The 23,948-nt window shown below is 35.3% G+C and overlaps 1 protein-coding gene and 1 long non-coding RNA gene across 4 annotated transcripts in view; one reads left to right on the plus strand and one right to left on the minus strand.

The window, feature by feature from the left end:
- MEOX2 (mesenchyme homeobox 2) overlaps positions 1-13,175 on the plus strand; it is a 57,614-nt gene extending 44,439 nt beyond the window's left edge. For both annotated transcript variants that reach the window (XM_034402017.3, XM_087892718.1), the window contains one exon: positions 11,801-13,175. In XM_034402017.3, coding sequence (XP_034257908.1) covers positions 11,801-12,025 — 225 coding nt within the window. In that variant the 3' untranslated portion in view covers positions 12,026-13,175. The remainder of the gene's footprint in view (positions 1-11,800) is intronic.
- LOC148114337 (uncharacterized) overlaps positions 1-23,948 on the minus strand; it is a 133,781-nt gene that overhangs the window by 93,934 nt on the left and 15,899 nt on the right. The gene's annotated exons all lie outside the window — the stretch shown is intronic.

Below are 23,948 nucleotides of genomic sequence, written 5' to 3' on the forward strand. Positions count from 1 at the left end.
GGAAATGTTGTAAAATACTAGGAAACTAAAATAGGATTTCATTAAATCAACAAATTTTAAAAGTATGAGTAATATCTCTGGATGAAACATTAAGACAATAAAGAGATTGGAAAAAACTCTATAATGAAGAATAATTATATTACTGTTTATTGGCTGTATTAAAAATGTTCCTAATAGTTATCAGAAACCTAAAGGACTGTCTATCTGAAAGGGTTTACAGGTTTATACCTACCGTACCATGTGCGCAGATTAGGTACACTCAAGATTCCTTCTCCCTTAAATTCTCTTAAATATTATCATCTTGTGGGATCAAGGAAGCTTGCTTTATATATTTCAGCACTTCCCACATAGAACACTTTGTCCCAGGATATTCTGACACTCTTTTCATTTCCAAAGGTGGTTAAAAGTGACCTTTTCTCCCCTGATGAATCCAATAGATATGGACATTTGATGGGACTTTCTTTTTGGTGCTTTGATTATTTCCTTGTGTTTTTTATATAATCTTTAATGGTTAGGAGTTTTGTATTTCTTATATATAATTCAATTCCATTTCAATGATATTTGTTTTTAATGATTGCTTTTCAAATTCAAATTATTTATTATAGATCAATAATCCAGATTACATCATACTCACTACATAAAACTTACCACATAAAACAAAATAGAACATGCAAAATATAATAAGGCATACATGATAAGAAAATATACAATCACGCATGTCTTATCATTTTATATCAGGGCTGTCAAACTCACGGGCCGCAGGCCAGATGCGTCATGCGCTGGCCACGCCCACGCCTGGTTTAGCAAAGGGGGAAAAGTCCCAATAAATCACATGATGACACTAGTTGATACCCCTGTTTTATATGATCACATATATTAGTTGTATGTAATGATATAAACTATTTTGTTTTAAATATTTAAACAATAAAACTATTTTTAAAACATACTTATTATTGCTTTGGGCATTTATACTTTATTTAATATAAATATTAAAAACATATATTACTTATTCTATTGTACAATAAAAGTAGCAATTCAAAATGAAAATAGTTTATTTTTTCATTAGGTTTTAACTAGGAATACCATATCTTTCTGTCTTTTTTAAAACAAGTGCTGGAGATCTTATTCCCAGGAGTTTTGTTCTGCATTTGTTTAACTCAGAATAGTCTGACTGATTTTTTATAAAGATGACAAAAGGCATTAATCCATGTAATGATTTGCCCTAATTAATTATTCATTACCTCACAGAAAACTTAGTTTAATCTTCCTGTTGGGAATAATCTACTGTATTCTTTTTTTTCCAGTTTTAGTTAGACTGAAGCTACAATAAAATTGTAAATCTTCAGAAATTAATATGGTAATGAATAACAATAGCATGTCCTCTTCCCAAACTGATAACTTTAAAAATGTACAGATTTTAAGATGCTTTCCTTTCAAAAGATTGGATACTTCACTGACTTTTTCTGTGTAGGATGTTTTTATAAAGTGCTGCTAGGTGGATTCAGAATCAAATTTAAAAAGAAAATAATGAAAATTGAGGATAATAGTTTTTTATCCTTTATTTGTGAAATCTGGTCCCCCTAGAAACATTGTACTTCTTCAGATATAACTCTTTACACTTTCATATGGATTGTATATCCAGGACATTAAAAATATACTCCAATAAAGAACTGTGAAAAATTAATTTCAGGCTGATTTCACTCTTACTTTAGGAACAAAATCCCATTATACAAATATATAGTATTGTGGTATCAGGTTTGGTTCTTTGCCAGATTCACAAACTATTTGCATAAAAATAGTTGCAATTTGAACACTGGTAAAATATTCCACCGGTTTGCTACCTGTTCGCTGCCCGCACATGTGTGATGCGTGCCAAATGCACACTGCACATACTGCACACACACATATGCACAGTGTGCACCAAACACACTCTGCACATGCATGCACAGTGCGTCCAAATGCACGCTGCACATGTGCATGCACAATAATGCCAAATGTGCACTTCGCACAGAAAAAGGAGGTTTAGGAAGGTAAGTAGAACAATGAGGGGGAGGGAACAGCTGTGCCGCGTGATTTAGAATCACTAGAAAGCAGGATGCTTTCTAGCAATTTTAAATTACGCGGCACAGCTGATCGTCAGAAATACCGGTTTGGAGGAACTGGTAGCCTTTTTTTTACTATTGGTTTGCCCGAACCGGTAGTTTTTATCACTACCAGTTCACCCGAACTGGTGCGAACCAGTAGCATTTCACTGCTAATGACTTATGCTACTTAGAATGACTTATGCTACTAATCTGGTTTGTTCAGAAGTAGATTCCTGCCATTGTCAATTGTGGTTAATAATAATTAACCACAATATTACAATAATTACACATTTGTAATAGCACAAATGTGTAATTTCATTTAGGGTTCTAGTTACATTGGCAGAATTCAAAACAATATTAGATCAAAAGTCAATGCAGTTCTGTGAAAAATAAGGCTCTTGTCTTAAAATAAAAACATTGTTCCAGAGAGACTTTTGCTGGAAACGTGAACAGATTACAAATACAAACTAAAATTTATACTAATTGTAGCAAAAGAGCATCTAGAACACACTGGCTTTTAATTCTTCCTTCCTCATGTTGCACATAATCAAATTGACTCTGGAGAATTAGGAAATCTTTTGGACTAGATTTGGAACACATGGAATAGATAAAAAGGAGAGAAAAGTGAAAAAGGTTCATAAGCAAAAATCCATCCTCATAAAGTTGGCTACAACTTAAAATATTTTCCATATTGGAACTACAAATGCAAATACACAGCTACATAACTGTCTTTATCCATAAAGCTATGAAAAATCCATAGTTGAGTCATTACTAGGATCAATAAAAATGGCGAAAAGGTGGTTAAACATTTAGTTTCTCCAGAACTTTTCATCAGGTGCACAATAAGAAAAACCTTAGCGTGAAATCCAAAACATAAACCATGTGGTCTGTACTTCATGTTAATGGTAAAAATATAACCTAAACATTTTAACATGATTTTAATTATTTTGTGAATTGCTTTAAAATGTAACTGATTTTAGAAACACAGGTTAAATTATATTTAACTAATATATAATCTGGCAAAATTTTATTCAATGTGGTGGCCAGAATGTTATGTTGATATACGTTTTATATTGACCCAACTACATGATTCATGTTTTACTTCCCCTAAAATACAGATAGTCCTTGACTTACAACAGACCATTCAAAATTCCAATGGCACTGAAAAAAAGGACTCATGGCCATATTTCATTTACAACCGTTGGTCACATAATCAAAATCAAAAGAGCCTTGGTAGTACAGAGGTCTAGAGCACCCTGTTATTAAGACCAGCTGCCTGCAATTACTGCAGGTTTGAATCTCACCAGGCTCAAGGTTGACTCAGCCTTCCATCCTTTCTAAGGTAGGTAAATTGAGGACCCAGTTGTGGGGGCAATAAGATGACTTTGTATAAATATACAAAAGGATGAAGGCTATTGCTTAGCACATTGTAAGCCGCCCTGAGTCTCCGGAGAAGGGCGGCATATAAATCAAATATATAAAAAAAAATCATATAATCAAAATCAAAATCAAAGTTACTTTTGGCAACTGATTCATATTTATGATAACTGCAGTGTCCTGGGATCATATGATCACCTTTTGTTACCTTATGACATGCTAATGGAGAAGCCAGATTCACTTAATCATTTTACTAATTTAACAACTGTAGTAATGCACTTCACAACTGTGGCAAGAAAGATCGTAAAATGGGACACAACACTTAAGTTACTCAGCAACAGAAATTATGGGCTCAATTTTAGTCGTAAGTCGATGACTATCTGAATATGGAATATATAGTAATTGACATTGATTGGTGCAGAATAAAGTTTGACTAGTTAAAGGCATTGAAATATTTCAAAAGCAAAACAATCTTACCCATTTATTTTTCTAAAAATAAAGAAAAGGAATGCATTTTTATCTTAGACTTTGGTAATTCTTGTTTATACTGTATTGATTCTGATTTTCAAGTAAACAGGATCTGTAGGAATTTAAGAGAATTCATTCTCAGAATTCATACATCCTTCCTATTTCTCACACATTACAAGATCATATATCCATTCCATTATTGACTCATCATGAAATCCAGGGGAAGTTCAGATTTCATCTCTTTAAATTTGATCTCTGGAGGAAATAGTATATGAAACATCCAGGATGTTATATTTAGTACAAGTGATAAATGGAGTTCAAACCTATTTATTTCCAAAGGAGATTTATGTAATTTGTTCTCTAATAAGTAAGATGTAGAATTTGGCAGTCTAACTACCTAACATCTACTTGGAAGTAGATCCTACTGACATGATAAGACTTAATAGTGTTAAATAATTATATGCAGTATTGCAGACTTACAAAATATTTGAAAGCCTATATTTTAAATGACGAACTCAAGCCACTAATTATAAATTCAATTTAAAACCAATAATTAGCATGTGACAGCCAATTTGGTATAGTAGTTAAAGCACCAGACTAGAAACTGGGAGACCATGAGCTTCAATCCCATAATAAGGCCCAAAACCAGCTGGGCCTGTCACTCTGTTTCTTTCAGGCCTAGAAAGCACCAAAAGCTTACCAAGAAGACTGCAGTCATGGAATATTTTAAGAGTTAAGCTGAACTATTTCAATTTTTCAGAGATCTAGATGCTTTATGATGTCAACATAATTTAAAAATAATTGTTAGTTTTAAGAAATAGTCTATGGAAAGGTAGCAGTAATAGAGCAGAATGGGTTGAAACCTATGAAAATATTTCTGCTAAGAGAATGCCAGACAGTCTCCTAATTGACTTAAATATCAATTTAGGTTTCTGTGTTTTAATTGATCCCCAAATGGAGACGATTGAGGAAAAAAATATTTTTTATTATTGTAAAGATACTATTACTTTATCTCATTATTGCTTACCAGCTGGAGTTAACAGATATTACAGAATGTAAAACACAATAATTCACTATTTAATTTATTCTGATAGTTTAATAGATTTTTTTTAAAAATCAGATTATTAAACCACATTTCAAAACATACATAACATGATAGCATTTTAAAAGACCTGGTTGAATGGTGAGCCTGAATTCATTTTCTACAAAAGAAGTAGAGATAAAGTTCTTCCATAGTGTGGGAATTATCTTCAGCATGTTGAATGAATTGGCTTCTGAAAGCAATGCCATCTTTAAGAGAATTCTGCAGTTCTTAATACTTCAATATTTAATACTGAATATTACTTAGTTTGATTTGATAAATGTGGACTTTACAATTACTCTAAAGGGCCAGTTTGGTATAGTGTTTAAGACATCAGACTAGAAACTAGGAAACTGTGTGATCTAATTGAGTTAGCTAACCTTGGGCAAGTCACTTTTTCTCAGACCTAAGAAGTTGATCACTTTCAATATCTTGCAAAGAAAATTATAGGGAGTAGTCAAGGCATTCACTAGGAATCAACACTGACCTGAAGGCACATATACAAAATTGTTCTAATAATTAAGATTATAGTGGAAGTGGCTTTTTAGCTTTTTATTAGAATGCAGAAAGGCTTTACTGACCTGAATGAAAGAAGTATTCATTTTTATCATGGGTTTATTATTCCCTTTACCATGGGTTTATTATTTTGATTTCAATTTATTATGGCTGCCCATAAGGCTCCCATGAAGCAAGATGTGGCAGCTCAAACCAATAAAACACGTCAGGGGTTCTACAGGATACTACCTCCAAGCCTGTGAACAGGATCAGGAGGAAGACCTTAAAGATCTTCCAAATCCCAGGAGACTGGATGTCATAGCTGTCTCTGGAATGAGGATGTTCCAGAGGGCCGGGGCTGCTGCAGAGAAGGTATGTTTCCTTGGTCTAATAGGATGACAAGTTTAATTGAGAGAATCTCAGGTAAATCTCAGAAGTGATTGGAAATAAGCAGTCTGTCAGATATTGCGTTCCTATGCCATGGTTCAGTTGTCAGACTGATTTTTATACCACATTTTGTCCCTGACACAATTACAAGGCTTTAAAGTCTTTCTCAACATGGACACTTTAGATCTTAAAGTTCAACCCTGGAATCTTAGGCATGCAAAGCTTATGTTCAACCACTGAGCTATAGTCTTTCCACTTGTCTCCCTTTGGCTCAGTGTATACTTCATAGTAAAGCAGGATATATTAAACCAGAGCTGCTGAGTAAGCCAATGGCTCAGCACTTGTGTGATGATGAATCGCAAATAAATCATACTATGCTTTTGTGTCATGTGTGAATCTAACCTATGTGTCAGCCTTGAAATCTCATACATAGATTGGACAATTCAGTCTCCAAATTAAAGCACTTACTCTTAAATTCCCTTCATTAAATGGAAAGTATTGAGACTCATGCCAAGAGAATAATAAATTAATTGACATTATTCACAGCCTGGTCTAATGGAAGTAAAAGGCACGAGGGAGAAAGGGATTGTCTTATTTTACACAGAGTATGTCTTGATTTTGCCAAAAGACATCTAAAATTAGAGAGACCTCAGATGGTTTAACTTATGCTTTCTTCCAGGCGTTGCTTGTATGTGCTGGCCAATCTAGTTTCCCTTAGATTGACTTAGACTCCCTTAGGCTTACTCACTTCCTTAGACTAACCAACACTTGCCAATTTACACCTCTTTTTACATATGACCTTTGCAGTTTGGCTTATTATATTTCAAGCAATTTTATCTGTTTTTTCATTCTCCTTGCGATTCTTCTACAAAAGACAATGACTGAGATATATCCTCTTATGAGCAGAAAGAAAACTGAAGTTTGATTAGAACTGACCAGTCCTTCCTTTAGAGAACATTGCTATAAAGGACTATTATTAAAAATTTGACTGGACTTAATCTCCCACTTCCATTCCTTGGGTCCTCAGAGGGTCCTTGCCTTGATCCTTTTTACGTATGTGCTTTGCTAGAGTGAATTCAGCTAAGATATCTTTAGCTGCCCTGTGTTTGCCCAACACTACAAATCAGCTTGGACACGTAGAACACTCCATAGTGCAATTAAAAATTCAAGAGTTGCCCCTAGACGAGATGGGTGGCATATAAATCTAATATATAAATAAATAACAGTTAATAGTATTTGCTATTTTACATGCATGATTGTATTTGACATTAGTTTACTCAAGTTTACATTCTATTTCAGGCTCTTTTTCTTCCCCTATTTGAATTTCTCAGATATACAGAATGTTATTTTTCTTTTCTCATTAACCCATACTTCCATAAAAGTTGCAAAACTGAACACATCTGCTCTTTCATCTAGTTTAGTAACAGGCTATGAACATCTACTTCTGAATATAATTAAGGCTGAAATTCACCAATCTGAGAGCTATTTAGTTTGACCAGGCATCTGTCCTTTTGTATTATTTCTAACTTCACTGTGTAAAATACAAGTTGATCTTATATTCTTTTGTGATACAATTCAGATTTTACAGGGATATGTCTTAGATTTCCTTCAGTAAAGCCTCATAAGATTTTAGAGTCTCCAGTTTAGGATTTGTGGGGAATGGGGGGAACAGGCTACATTTTGACATAATGGAAGATTGCTGTTTTTGTATCGTCAGTTTTTGTTTCCACTAGAATTTCCCTTAACTTACAACCATAATTGGGACCAGAAATTCCTAATCAAGGTTGTTAAGTGAGTCACCCATTATTTTAAAATGTGTTTTAAATTTTGTTATGGTTGTTAAATGAATCATTGCAGTTAAGTGAAACATGTGGTCACTTTTCCTCACTGGCTGAGAAGGCCATAAATGATCATCACATGACCTCAGCAGGCTGCAACCATTATCAACATATGCCAGTTCCCAGGTGTTGACTTTTAATCATATGACTGTAGCAATGCTGTAATGTTCATAACTGCAAATCATGTCACTTTTGTCAATGCCATTGTAACTTTGAATGATCGCTAAATAAATGGTTCTTAGATGAAGACTACATGTGCTGAATAAGGATATAAGATTTCCATTTATCATAGTGATAGTAGAATAGTTTAATTTTTGATCTTGAATTGTTCATTTCTCTTGAGCTAAACATAATTTTTTGCTACATTGTTCATTTTATAGAATATTGTATATATTCTATTAATTGTATTCTGAGAAGACAGACAGTTTGGTCTAGGATTAAGGCATCAGGCTAGAAACCAAGAAATTGAGTTCTAATCCTGCCTTTGGCATGAAAGCCAGCTGAGTGACTTTGGACCAGTCATTCTCGCCGAGACCCTGACATGATGCTTGGACAATAAGCCACTTGGTCAATTCCTGTAACAACCTGTGGATTAATATTTGGTTGATCCAAATAAAAAAGCACATTTGCACTTGCAAGAAAATGTTAAGAAGAAGAAAAAAACTATAACCTGAGAAGTTTGAATAAAATGCATATGATGTCATTTTGGACAAAAATATATACACCAGCATATCTTTGATTTCTAATTGCTATATGTATTCAAAGGGAATACAACTGTGAATATAATTTGTTGATCACTCCCAAAGAATAGTACATACAAAATAGTAAATAAATACAGTAAATAAAGGGGTTCAGAAAATCCAATTTTTCCATCTTATCAATTTAGAGCTGACATTCCAACTGAAATCCTTCCTTTGCCCAATAAAGATTTGCCCGTGAAAGATTTGTACAGGTAGTCAACAACTAACAACAACTAATAACCATTTGTTTAGTGACTGTTTGAAGATACAGTAGTGCTGAAAAAAATGACTTCAACTGTCCTCGCATTTAAGACTGTCCTGGTCACATGATCAAAATCCGCATACTTGGCAACCACTGTGTATTGTGATGACTGTAGCATCCTGGGATCATTTATTGTTACCAACAAGAAAAGTTAATCATTGAGGCCATAATCACATAGTAACTATATGATTCACTTAATGACCATAGTAATATGCTTAATGAACCCAGCAAAAAAGTTGTAAAATTGGAGCCATATCACTTAACAACTGCTTCACTTGGGAATGGAAGTTCCAGTCCCAATTATGGTTGTAAGTGGAGGGCTACCTGTATATGTGTATGTATATTTGATGCAATATATGTGGCTGAGCATGCCTGTCAAGTTCCATACTTCAAAAATGGACAGACCAGGAAACAAAAACAATTGAATTAATAACTTATTGTTTATTAGCAATAGTCTTTACGTATTTGTTTTGCACATCTATCCTATCCTATCCTATCCTATCCTATCCTATCCTATCCTATCCTATCCTATCCTATCCTATCCTATCCTAACTCATATCTCCTATTATCTCCTATCTTTTATCATTTCCTATTTCCTATCATCTGTCATCCTATCCTATCCTATCCTATCCTATCCTATCCTATCCTATCCTATCCTATCCTATCCTATCCTATCCTATCCTATTCTAATCTACCCTACCCTACCCTACCCTACCCTTTTATATATTCTCCTCTCCTCTCTCCCATCCTCTCTTCTCCTCTCCTCTTCTCTCCTCTCCTTTTCTCCCCTCCCTCCTCTCCGCTCCCCTCCCCTCTCCCCTTTCCTCCCCTCTCCTCTCCATCCCATTCCTATCTCTTATCTCCTAAAATGTCCTATATCTTATTATTTCCTATCATCTCCTATCCCTTATCCCACCTCCTATCACTTATGCTATTCTGTCCTGTCCTGTCATGTCCCATCCTGCCCCATTCCCACCCCACCCCAGTCTCACCCCATCCCATTTCATCCCATCCCATCTCATCTCCTCCTTCTAATTCTGTGTGGAGGAGGAAATTATGTCTTCCTATCAGATAAATATAGCATGTAGAGATAGATAGACAATGACAAATGAATGTCTTCCCCAGTTCTCCAAACATGTTTGTTCATTTGTGGATGTATGCATAAACTAATGAAAAAAGGATTTGATAAAATACCAATAATCAACCCATAGTTTACTAAGTTAACTGATTTTACAGCAACATAATCATTCGAAGCATTATAGTTAATGCAGGTGGTATTAGCCAACACATCAACATTTTACTAGAGGAAATTCATTGTGAAAAGTGACAGAATAATTTACCCAAAGAAGTACATGAAGAGAACAAGCATTATGAATCTTTTGACATTGTTTCTATGAAAGCTTTTGACAGATGGTGTAACAATATTTCTTCACATAAGAACAGCTAGCAATTAAATACATGCCTGTTCCTTTTGGCTCTGGCAAGCTGTATAGAAGAAATGATGTGATCAGCATGGTGGAGAAGTTTTTACTAATCTGAAATCACTATGCCCGGTTTCTAGATACTTAAGGTAGTCTAGTTACAATAGCAGCCTGAACATAGATAAGTGAATTATAAAACCTTGCTTTATACGTTTCAACTTTAAAATTAAAATTAAAAACACCATCATTTTTAATAGAACTTAAATGAATTTCCAAAATCTATATACATTTCATGAATATAAAATATGACTTTGGAATATAGAAATATTGTGGTTCTTCAGCTCACATACAATGCATCATGCTCTAAAAGTCCTTGAGGTTGCTTTTCTAAAGTTCCGAAACATGTATAATTAGCTATAACCAGGGATATGGCAATTTTCCCGTTTCCACAAGTTTCCACTGTGCAGAATTTGCTATCCAGCCCTTTCTCCCTTAAGAATGACATATTCTGGATTTCCCAGGACCACAGTATAAATAATATATATTTAAGAATAATAAGGCTGTCTGCTTTTAGGGGTGCAAATGAATGTCTGTGCTCCAACACTTTATAACAGTGGTGAGCTAATCTGTCACTTACTGAACGGTGGTGAAACTAATATTAATAATGGCATGTTGGTTCACTTTGGCAGAAAACCCAATAGGATCTTGGAACACTTTTCAATCCTCAGATGAGTCAAATGTATTTTATAAATTATTGCTAATAAATACAATGCTTGCAACACCAGATAACCACTTAGAAACTATAAATATACAAATGGAAGCCCACAAAAATAGTTAAATGAAAAAATGTATTCAGATTGGCTTATTTTAAATTCAGTTTTCTGTTACCAATCTAAGGTTTTAAGCAACATATCCTTGGCAAGGCTTCTAACATGAAATAGGCATGCAATTTTATAAATATTTCCTAATAGATACAATAGTTGCAATACCATAAAATCACTTGAAAATTATAAACATATAAGTACAAAACCTTTATACAATAAGCATTTATTCACAATGACTTTATCCTAAATAGTTTCTTCCAGTGCATTTTTATAGGATACCATATGCTGAGCCTGGTTGAAGAAAAGTACCTCTTATTGCTTTGACACCAAGTTCTGACAATTCGGTCTAGTGGTTAAGGTGCTGGCCTACGAACCAGGAGATCATGAGTTCCAGTTCTTCCCTAAGGATGAAAAACCAGCTAGGTGGCTTTGGATCAGTCAATCTCTTTCAGTCCAACCCACCTTACAAGGTTGTTGTGGGGAAAATAGGAAGAGGACGGAGTATTAGGTATGTTCATTGCCTTGCATTATTTATAAACAATAGTAAAGATGAGATAAAAATCAAGTAAAGGTTTCTTTTCTCTTTTCAACAGGACATAAGGACCAACTGATAGCTCTTACCAGAGATCTGAGTGGATCTTCTGAATATATCCCAGAAATTAATCATAGGCCCATCAAGCCCTAGGGCCATAGGTTGCTTATTGCCTATTTTAAGCAATTTAAAACATAAGGAGCGAGCACCTGCTGTTGCTTTTTCCCCTGATAAGAGATGTGTGGCCATTTACTGATGGTATTCTTGTTTGTTTGCATGTTCTGATTAAAGGTAAAAGTTTGGTTCCAGAACAGACGGATGAAATGGAAACGGGTAAAAGGAGGGCAACAGGGAGCTGCAGCCCGAGAGAAAGAATTGGTAAACGTGAAAAAAGGCACTCTGCTCCCATCAGAGCTTTCTGGCATTGGTGCTGCCAGTCTCCAACATACAGGGGACTCCCTGGCAAATGACGACAGCCACGACAGTGATCATAGCTCTGAGCATGCACACTTATGATAAGGCAGGAAGGAATCCTAGGTCTGTTCTCAGGAAAGCCATGTTTAACACAGCGAGCTTATGTGGACATTGATGTATGCAAGTGACTGACTTTCTGACAATCAAAATGAAAGTAACTTAGGACTTACTATTTCTGCTACTCTTGAACTATTATTATTATTATTATTGTGCTTAAATTCAGTAAGTGCCATGCCTCCCATGTGCCTTGTGAGTAAAAGCAGGAGATACATTTGCTTTTCAACATTCCAGATTCGCTTGGCCTTTCAGTGACAATGGAGCAGATATTGTTGCTTTAGCTTGCATCAAACAATGACATTGCTTTCTACACAGTGTCAACAGAAACACTGTCTCAAGAGATAAGAATTGTATTTTAACTCTGTATATATCTACTTTTCAGCATTTTTACTTTTCACTCATTTTTAGCAGTGCATTCATATTAGCTGACCGCAATAGTCACCCATGAGAATAAATGGCTTTTTTTAAAATCTATTTTTTTTTTGTTTTGTGTTTCAGAGTTACAGAATACATGCAGACATTTGCATTCACATAACAAGTAGTATAAATGAGTCTGCTAGTTGAAATCCTTATACCACAGACAAAACAAATTTTATGTTGCATTTACTATCAACTGCTGCTAAAAGGAAATTATTAAACCTTGTTCGTCAAATCTTACTTTCTAACAGCAAAGGTATTTTTTTTAAAGAAGAATCATGCCTATTATGAAAAGAAACTGAATCTTGATTAATAATTAGAATTTATTACTACAATAATATAACAGGCATATGATTCGTACAGTATAGCTGGATAAAATTCAGAGTAGTACCAGTACATCTAATAAAGCTGCTTCAAAATGAATTGTGAACAGTATTTTCTTACAATTGGGAAAGTTGTTACCTTCCATTATTTTGTGTCAGTAATCAGGTATTAATTTTCCAATATTAAGTATTCAAATTAACAAGGCAAAGTTCTCTGTGTAATGATCAAGTTTTATTAAATATGTTTGTGTATAAAACACAAAAAATAAGAATATTTTCTCCCCTCTTTTAAGCTTTTGTGTATATACAATGAAATAGGAACAATCCAGAATTTTAAACAAAACATTGATTGTACTTTGTAAAGGAAATGCTTAATAAATGTTCCTTTTGAATAAGACTTGTTCTTCTTTAGAGTTTTATGGACAACTCAAAATATTAGAACCATAATATTCTCTATGATACTTGTGTTTGAATTGTAAGAATGGGGCACTTCATATTGGATAAAGCTTTTACCTTGATACAGTGGGGAAATTCTTTCCTCTAATAGGAAAAAGCAATCCAAAGGAAGCCTTTCGCCAAGAACAACATGGACTATGCTAAACTATTTTCCCAGGTTTCAGACAACTGAGAAATGGATATTTTTCTTGCACCTATTTTCTGGAAATGGAAGGATGGAAATGGCAACTTTAAAATTGATGTAAATTAAACAATCATATATTATGATCACAAATATTTGAAAAGACATAAGCCACCCAACATTTTTAAAGAAAATAAATTTTAATAAATATTACATGAAATTTAACACTAATAATGTAATATCTCATCTCATCATAGAACTTGTCAGAAGAATAATTTGGGGTTTCAACTTGAGCTGGGGTTGCACAAGAATAAATAAAAATGAAATACAGACAGTTCTGAAGAAGAAACATTTATTCTTAAAAGCAAAGAGTTTGCTTTTAGGGACAGCTACAGAGAAATGGGGTACAGCAACTCACTTTTTATAGGGGTACTTGTCCTGGGTGTGGAAATATCAACATGCTGATTTTAGGTTGAAGGGTGTGTGTGTGTGTGTGTGTGTGTGTGTGTGTGTGTGTGTGTGTAAGTATGCCTCTGATGTTTCTTCTTTGTAATCATGCAGTTCTGCTGGGAGACTTAATTTAATTAACTATTTGTGTTTACAGACCTTATCCTTTGATATGTGGCTTAGGACTGGGTAATTTATTTGAGGTTTGTGGAAGTTTGAGTAAAACATTTCTCCCCTTTTGCTATTTTTACTTGATTAACTTATCTTGACTGCCAATTAGTGAAGATGCTGATTCTAAGTCCATTGTGGATTCTGTTAAGGTTTTAAAAAAGATGGAAAGAGTATAAAAAATAAAATATATTTTGATATAAAACTTCTCACAATTGTCCACTTGTATAGGTAGACTGGTTCATTAGTTAACATTGTTAGCGAAAAAAACAACAGCTCTGCAATCCTATGTTCTATGGACTGAGAAATTATTTTGGGAGGAAAATAATTTGAAAGGGTCAATATAAAACCAATTATCACACCCAGTTTTCTGCAAGTTTTTCCTGGAGTTTCATTTGAAGAAGGATTCATTTATAGTCTTGTTTTGCCCATATCCATTGTTGATACATGGTACATCAATAATAATAGCATATAAGGGCATGCCAATAATTACAAGTATACAAATGAATATCCAATTTCTTCCCACTATATCCCCCTCTTCCATGAGTCCCAGTATAAACCCATTCAAGTCTATTGCTCTTCAGTGATGACAATCTGGTAGGTTGATCTTGGCATCTGTGGTGATCAGCAGGAAGAGGTGCAGGAAGTCATCAGATGGGCAGTTTGCTTGGTGAAAACTAACCAAATCCAATGCTGTTTAATTTTCATTAGCTTGAAGAACTTTTCCTGAAATGACTTCCTATTAGAGTCCACTGATTGTTACAATTGTTAGCATTATTATGAGGGGGCCAGGGTTCCATTAACACTCACCATATATCTATAACCCAGTAGATCCATGTCTGTTATTAAGTTTCCATACAGGTCCCACATTGATGATATTGGGCATTTTTCAGATCTATTACTATAGTTCTCAGTTATGTCCAACAGCAGGAAAGCAGGTTTTTCTTACCACATATGGGATGTGCCAATCTTTTCTCTTGGGGAAAGTTTCCCTTGCTAGGTGTAGATTGGATGAGCCTCAACAAATTGAGGTTCAAGATGGCTTAATTTTAATGTGGCTTCCACTTCCATGATCAGAGATCATAGATTAGCAAAAGAATATTTTAAAAATGATCAGTGCTATAACTAACTTGGGCTTTTTACAATCTCAGAATCTGGTAAGTCTTGGGCCTTAGCCCTGTTGCCATCCATACTATGATAGGACTATTTGTATTCTGCTATATTAAAGTCTTTAAAGGCAAGACTTGAACTGTCTTTTACTTGAAGTATAAAGGTGTCTAATGCTTTTCCATTTCTTAATAATACCCCAGCATAAGATCTTGCAAAGCTGGGTGGGTACAAAAGAATATATTTATTTCTTGTGTTGCTTCCAAAGCTAAGAATGGGAAGCAATTTTTTTTCATGTTTCAGACAGACTATTGTTTTCCCCTCCTACGTTTTCATCCTTGCCAGATGCCATGTTAAGGGACAAAGATGAAACCCAGTAAATTGGTTTCATGACCCATTTAAGGGTTGTTTTTTTTTAAGGTAAAACACAGGTAAAAAATTAAAAAAAAAGTCACACACCTTTAGATATTTTTCTTACTGGCCCACATGGAGTCAGCAATGCTGAAATGTTCCTGGGTAAGAGTTGATGGGTTTACTGATAGAGGATGGAATGCAAATTTGTCTTGGAGGCAACACAGTACATTAGGCATTTTAGGCAACAGTATACAGATTAGGCAACAGCAGTTGGGAAAGCAAAAATGTGTCTTTTTCCTATGACTGAGAGGAAATGACTTGCCCAAAGTCATTAAGCTGACTTTCATGGCTAAGGTAAGACTTGAACTCACATTCTTCTACTTTCTAACTTCGTGCTTTAGACCTGGGGTCCCCAAAACCTGGCCTATGGCGCACTACCAGGCCACTTCCTGTTTGGAATTGGGCCATGGAAGTGGGTGAGTGCTTGTGCAAACAGCAAACACTTGCACTCATGTGTGAAGCTCCACTCATGCAAGTGTTGGGTGCTTGCACACAAATCTCTATTCATAGAGACCCATCGCCTCTTCCCTTCCCACCCCACTGCTTTAGACCAAACTGATTCTCATCACAAATTTGTTTACTTTCTTTTCTTTGCTTTTAAAAGAAAGGAAAACAAGTTTAGCACTCATTTAGTAACAACTAGTGTAATCTTTGTAGTTCCAAATGCATTATTAATGATACATCCATATTAAAATACAACGATCACTTAAATTTTGCTACACATATTCTAGCTTCAGATCTTCTGAATCTCATTTCTAAAACTTTCATATTACTTTCCATATAGAGTATAAGCTTTTCTCCTGCTTCTTCTCTTTATCCTATCTAGACTACCCTTCTAAAACATGGCATTCCTTTCTCAAACTCCTCTTCTACATATAGTTATAAATCATTACCTTTCTTACAAGAAAAGCATATACATTTATGAAAATCAAAGCTGTAAACATGGCAGCTATGCTTATATATTACATTCCACTCATTTCTTTGTAATTTAAAATACAAATAGCATTGGGCTAGCATTATTTTTATTATTTTCCATATATATGGAGTTTGGGAAACAAGTTTTGTTGGGTTGTGGGTTTGCAGTTTCTTCCTTTTAATTAGTACATGTCAGGGGTGGGTTCTAACTGGCTTTACTACCAGTTCTCTTTGTGCGCGTGCTTCACACGCGATTTTCTCTTCTGTCACACGCTTTGCGCGAGCGCGTTGCAAATCTGCCCAGCTGAGGTGCGGCAATCTGCTCTGCTGCACCTGTCAGCTGGGCGAAGCTCCCAAAGAAAGAGAACCGGTTCGGTGACGTAATAGCGTCACCGCTACCGCTCGGCTGAACCGGGCCAAACCAGGAGCAACCCACCACTGGTACATGTGATAAGTAAAACAGTAAGTTAACCAGAATTAATTGAAGAAACCATCTGACTAAAGTTAGGATAAATTATCTACTGAACTGTCCTTGCAGCATTGACAAACAAAATTACAGACAGGAAAACGTATTTGACCAAGACGTTCACACAAGATTTTCAAAACATTTCTTTGCGGAAAGGAATAAGAAAAGGAAGGAAAAGGAGAAAAGAGATTGCTCTCCACACTGCCTTGTTGGCCAGCAGGCAACCTAAGGCAAAAAGAGTATTCCTCACAGTTTAGTTTTCTTAGAGATTTAGAGGAAAGAAAGGTTTAGCAGTTGCAAAAGGTCAGATTAGGCTGCAAAATGGAGAGTGGTTAAAGAATTCCCCCACTTTTTTCCACAGCTTCCAGCTTTTACCTGGTAAGCCTGTTAAGTAAAAAACTGAAGGAAATATATTGCTTTCTATAGGTTATTTTTATAGATCAGCAAAACAGCATAATTAAATCATCTTTCTAACTTTTCTTAATTTAAAACATAAAATTACAACATGCATGCATACACAATAACAGTAAAATAGTCCCATTTTCCGTTTATCATAAAACTTGTAGAAATATTTGTATACCCAAAGGTGCTTTTTCAGGAGGCCACTGGACTTTCTTGTTTTTTCTTTGAAGACGTTTCACTTTTCATCCAAGAAGCTTCTTCAACTCTGACAGGATAGTGGGGAATGGAATGATTTATATTCCTTGCAGACAGCTGGTCATTTACATCCTTTTAGAGGGTCCTTGAAGCACTTGGAGGTTTACCTATGTCCTCAGGGTCACCTGAGTAATGCTCCTAGTTCCTGTAGTCTGCAATTTTTCTTCTAGAAATCCATTCCTACTCCCACACCATTCCAAGGGTGTTCATCTGAAATTGTATAGCTAAATGTCTGTAGAAATTCTCAGTCATCCATGTCATGGTTGTCCCAAAGGTGCATTTTCAGGAGGCAACTGGACTTTGTTTTTCCTTTGAAGACGTTCCACTTCTCATCCAAGAAGCTTCTTCAGCTCTAAAATACTTCATTTCAGGATGCAAATGATCAGCTGTCTGCAAGGAATATAAATCCTTCCATTCCCCACTATCCTGTCAAAGCTGAAGAAGCTTCTTAGATGAGAAGCAAAACATCTCTAAAGAAAAAAAAAGGAAGTCCAGTTGCGTCCTGAAAAAGCACCTTTGGGACATTTGTATGCTAACAACTTTTCCAGAAAATAGTTCAAGGTTTTTTTAAAAAAATTACAATTGAAAGTACTTCTGTTTTGCCATATTAAATTAAATTACTAGTCACATCCTATATATAACTCCATTTTTAAAAAAATAAATTCTGTGCTTTTCTCTTTTTTATTCCTGCCTAAACCCAGACATCCAGCAACCTTCCTACTGGAGAGGTTGGGAAAACATGTGAAACATGTTTCCTTTTTCCTATCTGACATGTACCCTATCAGTTTGGGGTCTACACGTACACCCAAGAAGACCTCCTAAATGAGGTATGTAGTCCCCTTTCTTTACCCGCCAGTCTGTTTTCAAGCCTTTTTCTTGGGAGGAATAGCAATAGCATTAGCACTTAATCTTATATACCGCTTCACAGTGCTATATAGCCCTCTCTAGGCGGGTTACAGAGTCAGTATATTGTCCCCAACATATTGTCATTTTACCCACTTCAGAAGGATGGAAGGTTGAGTCAACCTTGAGCCTGGTGAGATTCGATCTACCAGACTGCTGGCAGCTAATGGTCAGCAGAAGTAGTTTGCAGTACTGCACTCTACCCACTGAACCATCACAGCTCTTATAGAAATGTTATATTTGAAGCAGTACGGGCAACTCCTTCCCATCTATCACTTTGTGAGTGGAATGTCTTATTTGGGAGTACTTTTTATCAAAAGTATGTAAAAGTATGAGTATATATATCTATATCATCTATATCTATATCTAATAAATCTATCTATCTATCTCTATCTATCTATCTATCTATCTATCTATCTATCTATCTATCTATCCACACACAGCCTAAATATGGAATGAGACAGGCAATCACCCAGATCACATCCACTCTATTTTTCTTCACACAAACTATTGTGATTCACAGCTCTTTGATGTGCCAATTTCCCTTGCTTCAAAACCTCTTGGTCACAGCCAGGTGAAGCTCACAAGAGTTTGGGAGTAGTTAGGAAAAGCACAGAGCATAAACTCAAAGAGTAGTGGAAAAGAAAGAAAGGAGAAACTCACTCAAATGCACACAAAATTCACTCATTCAAAAGCTAAAATTTGGAGGTACTTATAAAATTCTTCTTTTCAAGCAGCTGTTGGATTCAAAACTCAAAACCCCTTCACTACCATTCTGCCAAGTGGGCAGAATGTGGGAGCAGCACTCACAGACAAAAACAGTCTGCTGCTAGCTGCGTGAACTTACCTAGGCTAGATCCATTGGCCAAGTTAGTTTTGAATTTTCATCTGGGATGCCATATTATCAGAAGAATAATTTGGAGTTCTATTTTAGCTATAGGATTGCACAAAAATAAATAAAAATGAGATCCAGACAAATATGAGGAAAGAAGAAATATTTATTCCTAAAAGCAAAGAGTTTGCCTTTAAGGGCAGCTGCAGAGAAATGAGGCACAGAAACACACTTTTTATAGGAGAACTTGTCCTGTGTGGAAATGTTAATGTGGAAGATGGAAACAGTATACAATAAAATATATTTCGATACAAAACTTTTCACAAAGTCAAAGCAAGTTTAAACTGAAGGTTTATTGCCATTTGGCAATTATCTGAATATTGAAAGAGTGCAAACAATAACCAATACTGGAATTAAAATTAATTGATTTCAGTGTGACTCATTGATTTCAGTGTTCTGTTCTTTTGCTGTATTGCTTTATATTTTATATAACAACTTATAGTGTAGGTTTTTCTTATTCACCTTCAAATTTGAGCCTAACCTTTTGTTGTATGATAAAAGCTGAACTCCCCTAACATACAGCATCCAGAACTGCCCTGCAAAAAATCTGAATCACTAAATGCAATAAAGAGATAAACATTTGCTGCCATCTAGTTGTCTAGATTTTAGCAGTTCAGATCTGGTAGCTCTACATAACTCTACTTAGTAGTTAGGCAACATTTGTACAGTCCAAAATTACAGTGGCACTGAAAAAGTGACTTATGATCCCTTTTTTGTTACTAACTTAACAACTGCAATGATTCACTTAACAACTGTGGCAAGAAAGGTTACAAAATTCACTTACGGGCTGTCTTGTTTAGCAATGGAAATTTTGGGTTCAACTGTGGTCGTAATTTGAGGACTACCCGTACAAGTTTATTTAGAGAAGTACAGTGAATCACACTATCCGGTTCATGGGCTGCCATTTTAAAAATAGAGAGCTGTTCCATATTAATGGGCGTTCTTGATTGATCAGTCAAATAGTGTGTATAATAGGTGCCATGTCTTAACAGTTTTGTACTGAAATATTCTGCCTTGTCAATTGCTTTATTCTTCTAACTTACATTATCTTCTTCTTTATATGGCCTAGATTTACCGGGCAGTGTAGAACCATTATGCCACAAGCAATATATATATATATTGTTGTTATATATATATATATATATATTGGACGTGGTGCCTTTCTTGTCCCTGAACTGAGCATGTTCCTGAGCTCATACAATGACTTAGATCTAATAACAACACAGTTTTATTTTGATGAATAACATGTAGAACTTTTAATTATATCTCCATCCAGTTTCCCCATAATAATTATAATAAAATATCATTTAAAGAGAATGGTATATTACTTACAAGGGATGCGGTAGCTCAGTGACTAAGATGCTGAACTTGTCAATCGAAAGTTCAGTAGTTTGAATCCCTAGTGCCCCATAATGGGGTGAGCTCCCATTACTTGTCCCAGCTTCTGCCAACCTAGCAGTTCAAAAGCATGTTAAAAAATGCAAGTAGAAAATAGGGACCACCTTTGGTGGGAAGGTAACAACATTTCATGCGGCTTTGGCATTGAGTCATGCTGGCCCCAAGACCATAGAAATGTCTTCAGACAGCACTGGCTCTTCAGCTTTGAAATGGAGATGAGCACCACCCCTTAGAGTCAGGAACGACTAGCACGTATGTGCGAAGGGAACCTTTACCTTTTTATATTACTTAGGGTTTGGAAATAGACTAAGACCAGCAAGAGACAAGAAGAAACCCACCTTTAGTCATGAAAGCTCACAGTGTGATTTTGGCTAGACTCTCTCATTCTAATCCAGCTCTCAAGATATGTTGAAGTAGGGATAACATTGGAAGAAAAATTGAATTTCTGGAAGAAGGATGATATATAAACATGATCTCTAAAGAAGGGGGAAAATACATTTATGTAATCAATTCCACTTCTATTCTTAGGAATACCTTTAGTCTTTCACTGAGTATTAAAGTAGGAATTCTCTGTGACCTTCAATCATTTGTTCCAAGATCATGCCTCTTATGACAGAACTGAACTTACAATAGTCCCATGTCTCCATCCTGAAGTATGGAGAAAACCTTTTTCTACAAGCCTCCTCTACAAAATACCTGCATCTATATATTTGGAAGAAGAAAATATAGATGTAACTGATATTTTGTCTCAACAAATCATATTTTTAAACTGTCATATAAATTTTACGTAATCAGATAGGAATTTTATGCATTTGAATGCATTGTACATATTTCAGCCACAACATCATGGCTCTATGAGTTTTATGCACTTAAATTTTTGCAAAGTATCTGCGAAAGTTCTCCATTAGTACTAGTTCTTGATCTTAATTAGGCAGATGAATGCACTATGTCACCTATGTAAATTTATATGCTTTGGATTCTACTCTGTTAAATGATGAAACTTCATTTTTAAAAAAGTTTAATCTTGAACTTGATCTTCTCTTCTTTCTTGACAAAGAAAAACAGGACAAGTTAAGAACAAAATATTAGTCCAAGACTTTGTGCTGAATTTCCTGAATTTTTTTCCAGTTGAGTCTCTTGGATCAATATATATTTTGGATCTGTACAAACAACCCATACATACAATGAGGGATCAGCTTGAGATCTGAAGCAATATTTAATAGTTGCTGTGCTGTAACTGAATGTACTATTTATGGATTTTTACCCTAGATGATTTGTGTATATAATTGGTAGTGACCTTAAATAACAACAACAAAAGGCTTTGCTGAGGATAAACAGAGAACAAGGTTCCTAAGTTCTGGCAGCTATGTTCCTAATAGAGTTAAAACAGAGAGAGAGGGAAGGATGGGATGGGGAGGTACAATTTGAGACATACAAAGGCTCAAGGCTTCCATCTGGATGAACTTTCCCCTTTGTTGTTCCTTTAATTGCCTTTCACATCTCAGGGGAATCTACTAAGTTTATAGGCAAACTCATGTGCTCCATGGCAATCTCTGGAACCACCACACATAAAAAAGAAATTTATCCCTAAGGATAAGTCTTCTTACTTACAGGACATTTTCCATCTGAAGACAGAATTACTGTCCTAGAGGTATCTGCAAAAGTGCCTTGCTGATTGTTTCCTCTTAATATAGGTATTAAAGCTTAGTTAGCTTGTATGGCTATATTAATCTATGTAGTTGCATAGCCATTTAATAATGTTTGCTTTTGGTACACATATTTTCATTCGTTCAGTTTAAATTGTCACTTTGGAGTTCAAACTTTATAGAAACGGGAGTGAAATAATTTTTATTCTCATTTTAATCTACCTTGAAATTATTGTATATTACATAATATAGATTAACTAAGTTGAAAGAGTCCTTGGAGGTCTTCTGGTCCAATCCCTACCTAAGTAGGAGATCTTATACCATTTCAGATAAATGGCTGTCCAATGTCTTCTTATAAACCTTCAGTAATGGAGTACCCCAACTTCTGGAGGCAAGCTGTTCCTCTGATTAATTGTTCTCACTAGCCGGACATTTCTCCTTAGTTCTAGGTTGGATCTCTCTTTGATAAATGTCCATCAGTTATTTCTTGCCTTGCTATCTGGTGGTTTGGAGAATAAACTGTCTCTCAACTATTGAAAGGCTACTATCATGTCATCTCTAACCCTTCTCTTCGTTAGACTAGACATATCCAGTTCCTGCAACTGTTCATCATGTTCTAGCCTCTAGATCCCAATCACCTTTGTTACTCTTTTTTACAATGTTCCTAGAATTTTGACTTCTTTTTTTGTACTGCTGTGACCAGAATTGGATGCAGTATTTCAAGTGTGGTCTTATCAAGGCAATGATCAAGATACTAATACTTCAAATGCTCTTAATACTATTCCTCTATTGATGCAGTCTAAGACCACATTGGCTGCTTTTTTCAGCTACAGCACATTACTGGCTCATATTTAAGTAGTCATTAACTAGGACTCCTAGGTCCTTCTCAGTGCTGTTGCACCAGGTACCCCCTCTTCTATACCTAGATATTTGGTTTGGTTTGCCCAAGAGTTAAACCTTGCTTTTCTCACCATTGAATTACATTTTGTTGTATAGGGCCGAATATTCAAGTCTGTCAAGCTCTTGAGCCTATCTTCTAAAGTGTTGGCCATTTTTCCTAGCTTAATGCCATCTGCAGATTGGATAAGTTTTTTCTATCCACTCATTTGGACTGTTTATGAAAATGTTGAAGAGTATTAGGCCTAAGATAGAACCTTGAAATACCCCAATGCATACTTCCTTTCATGTAGAGATAGTTCCACTGACAATTATATACTGTAGATTATATTCAAAACAATTTGAATGTATATATGTATTTACAATTAGATGTAACACAGCCTCTTAGTAAATTCCAGGAGTATGTTTCCCAAAATTTCTTGAGTTTTCAAGAAAATTTATGGAAAGATCTGGGATATATTTTGAGTAAGTACTATGGGAGAGCAAAAATAAAATAATAATAATAATAATAATAATAAAAAACATGCAGGGGCACAGTATTCAAATCTTTCTGACTATATGATTCCTGGAGGCTGGATGTAAATGTTTATTTTACCAATGTTTTCCAAGAATGTTTTTTGACTCTGCGTAGAAATGATAGACATGGCCTAGAAGTGAAGCAAGAGGACTCTCTCCCATATG

The sequence above is a fragment of the Pantherophis guttatus genome, chromosome 4 (assembly GCF_059756535.1).
Source record: "Pantherophis guttatus breed Tessera chromosome 4, ASM5975653v1, whole genome shotgun sequence".
In the NCBI taxonomy this organism is placed as follows: Eukaryota; Metazoa; Chordata; class Lepidosauria; order Squamata; family Colubridae; genus Pantherophis; species Pantherophis guttatus.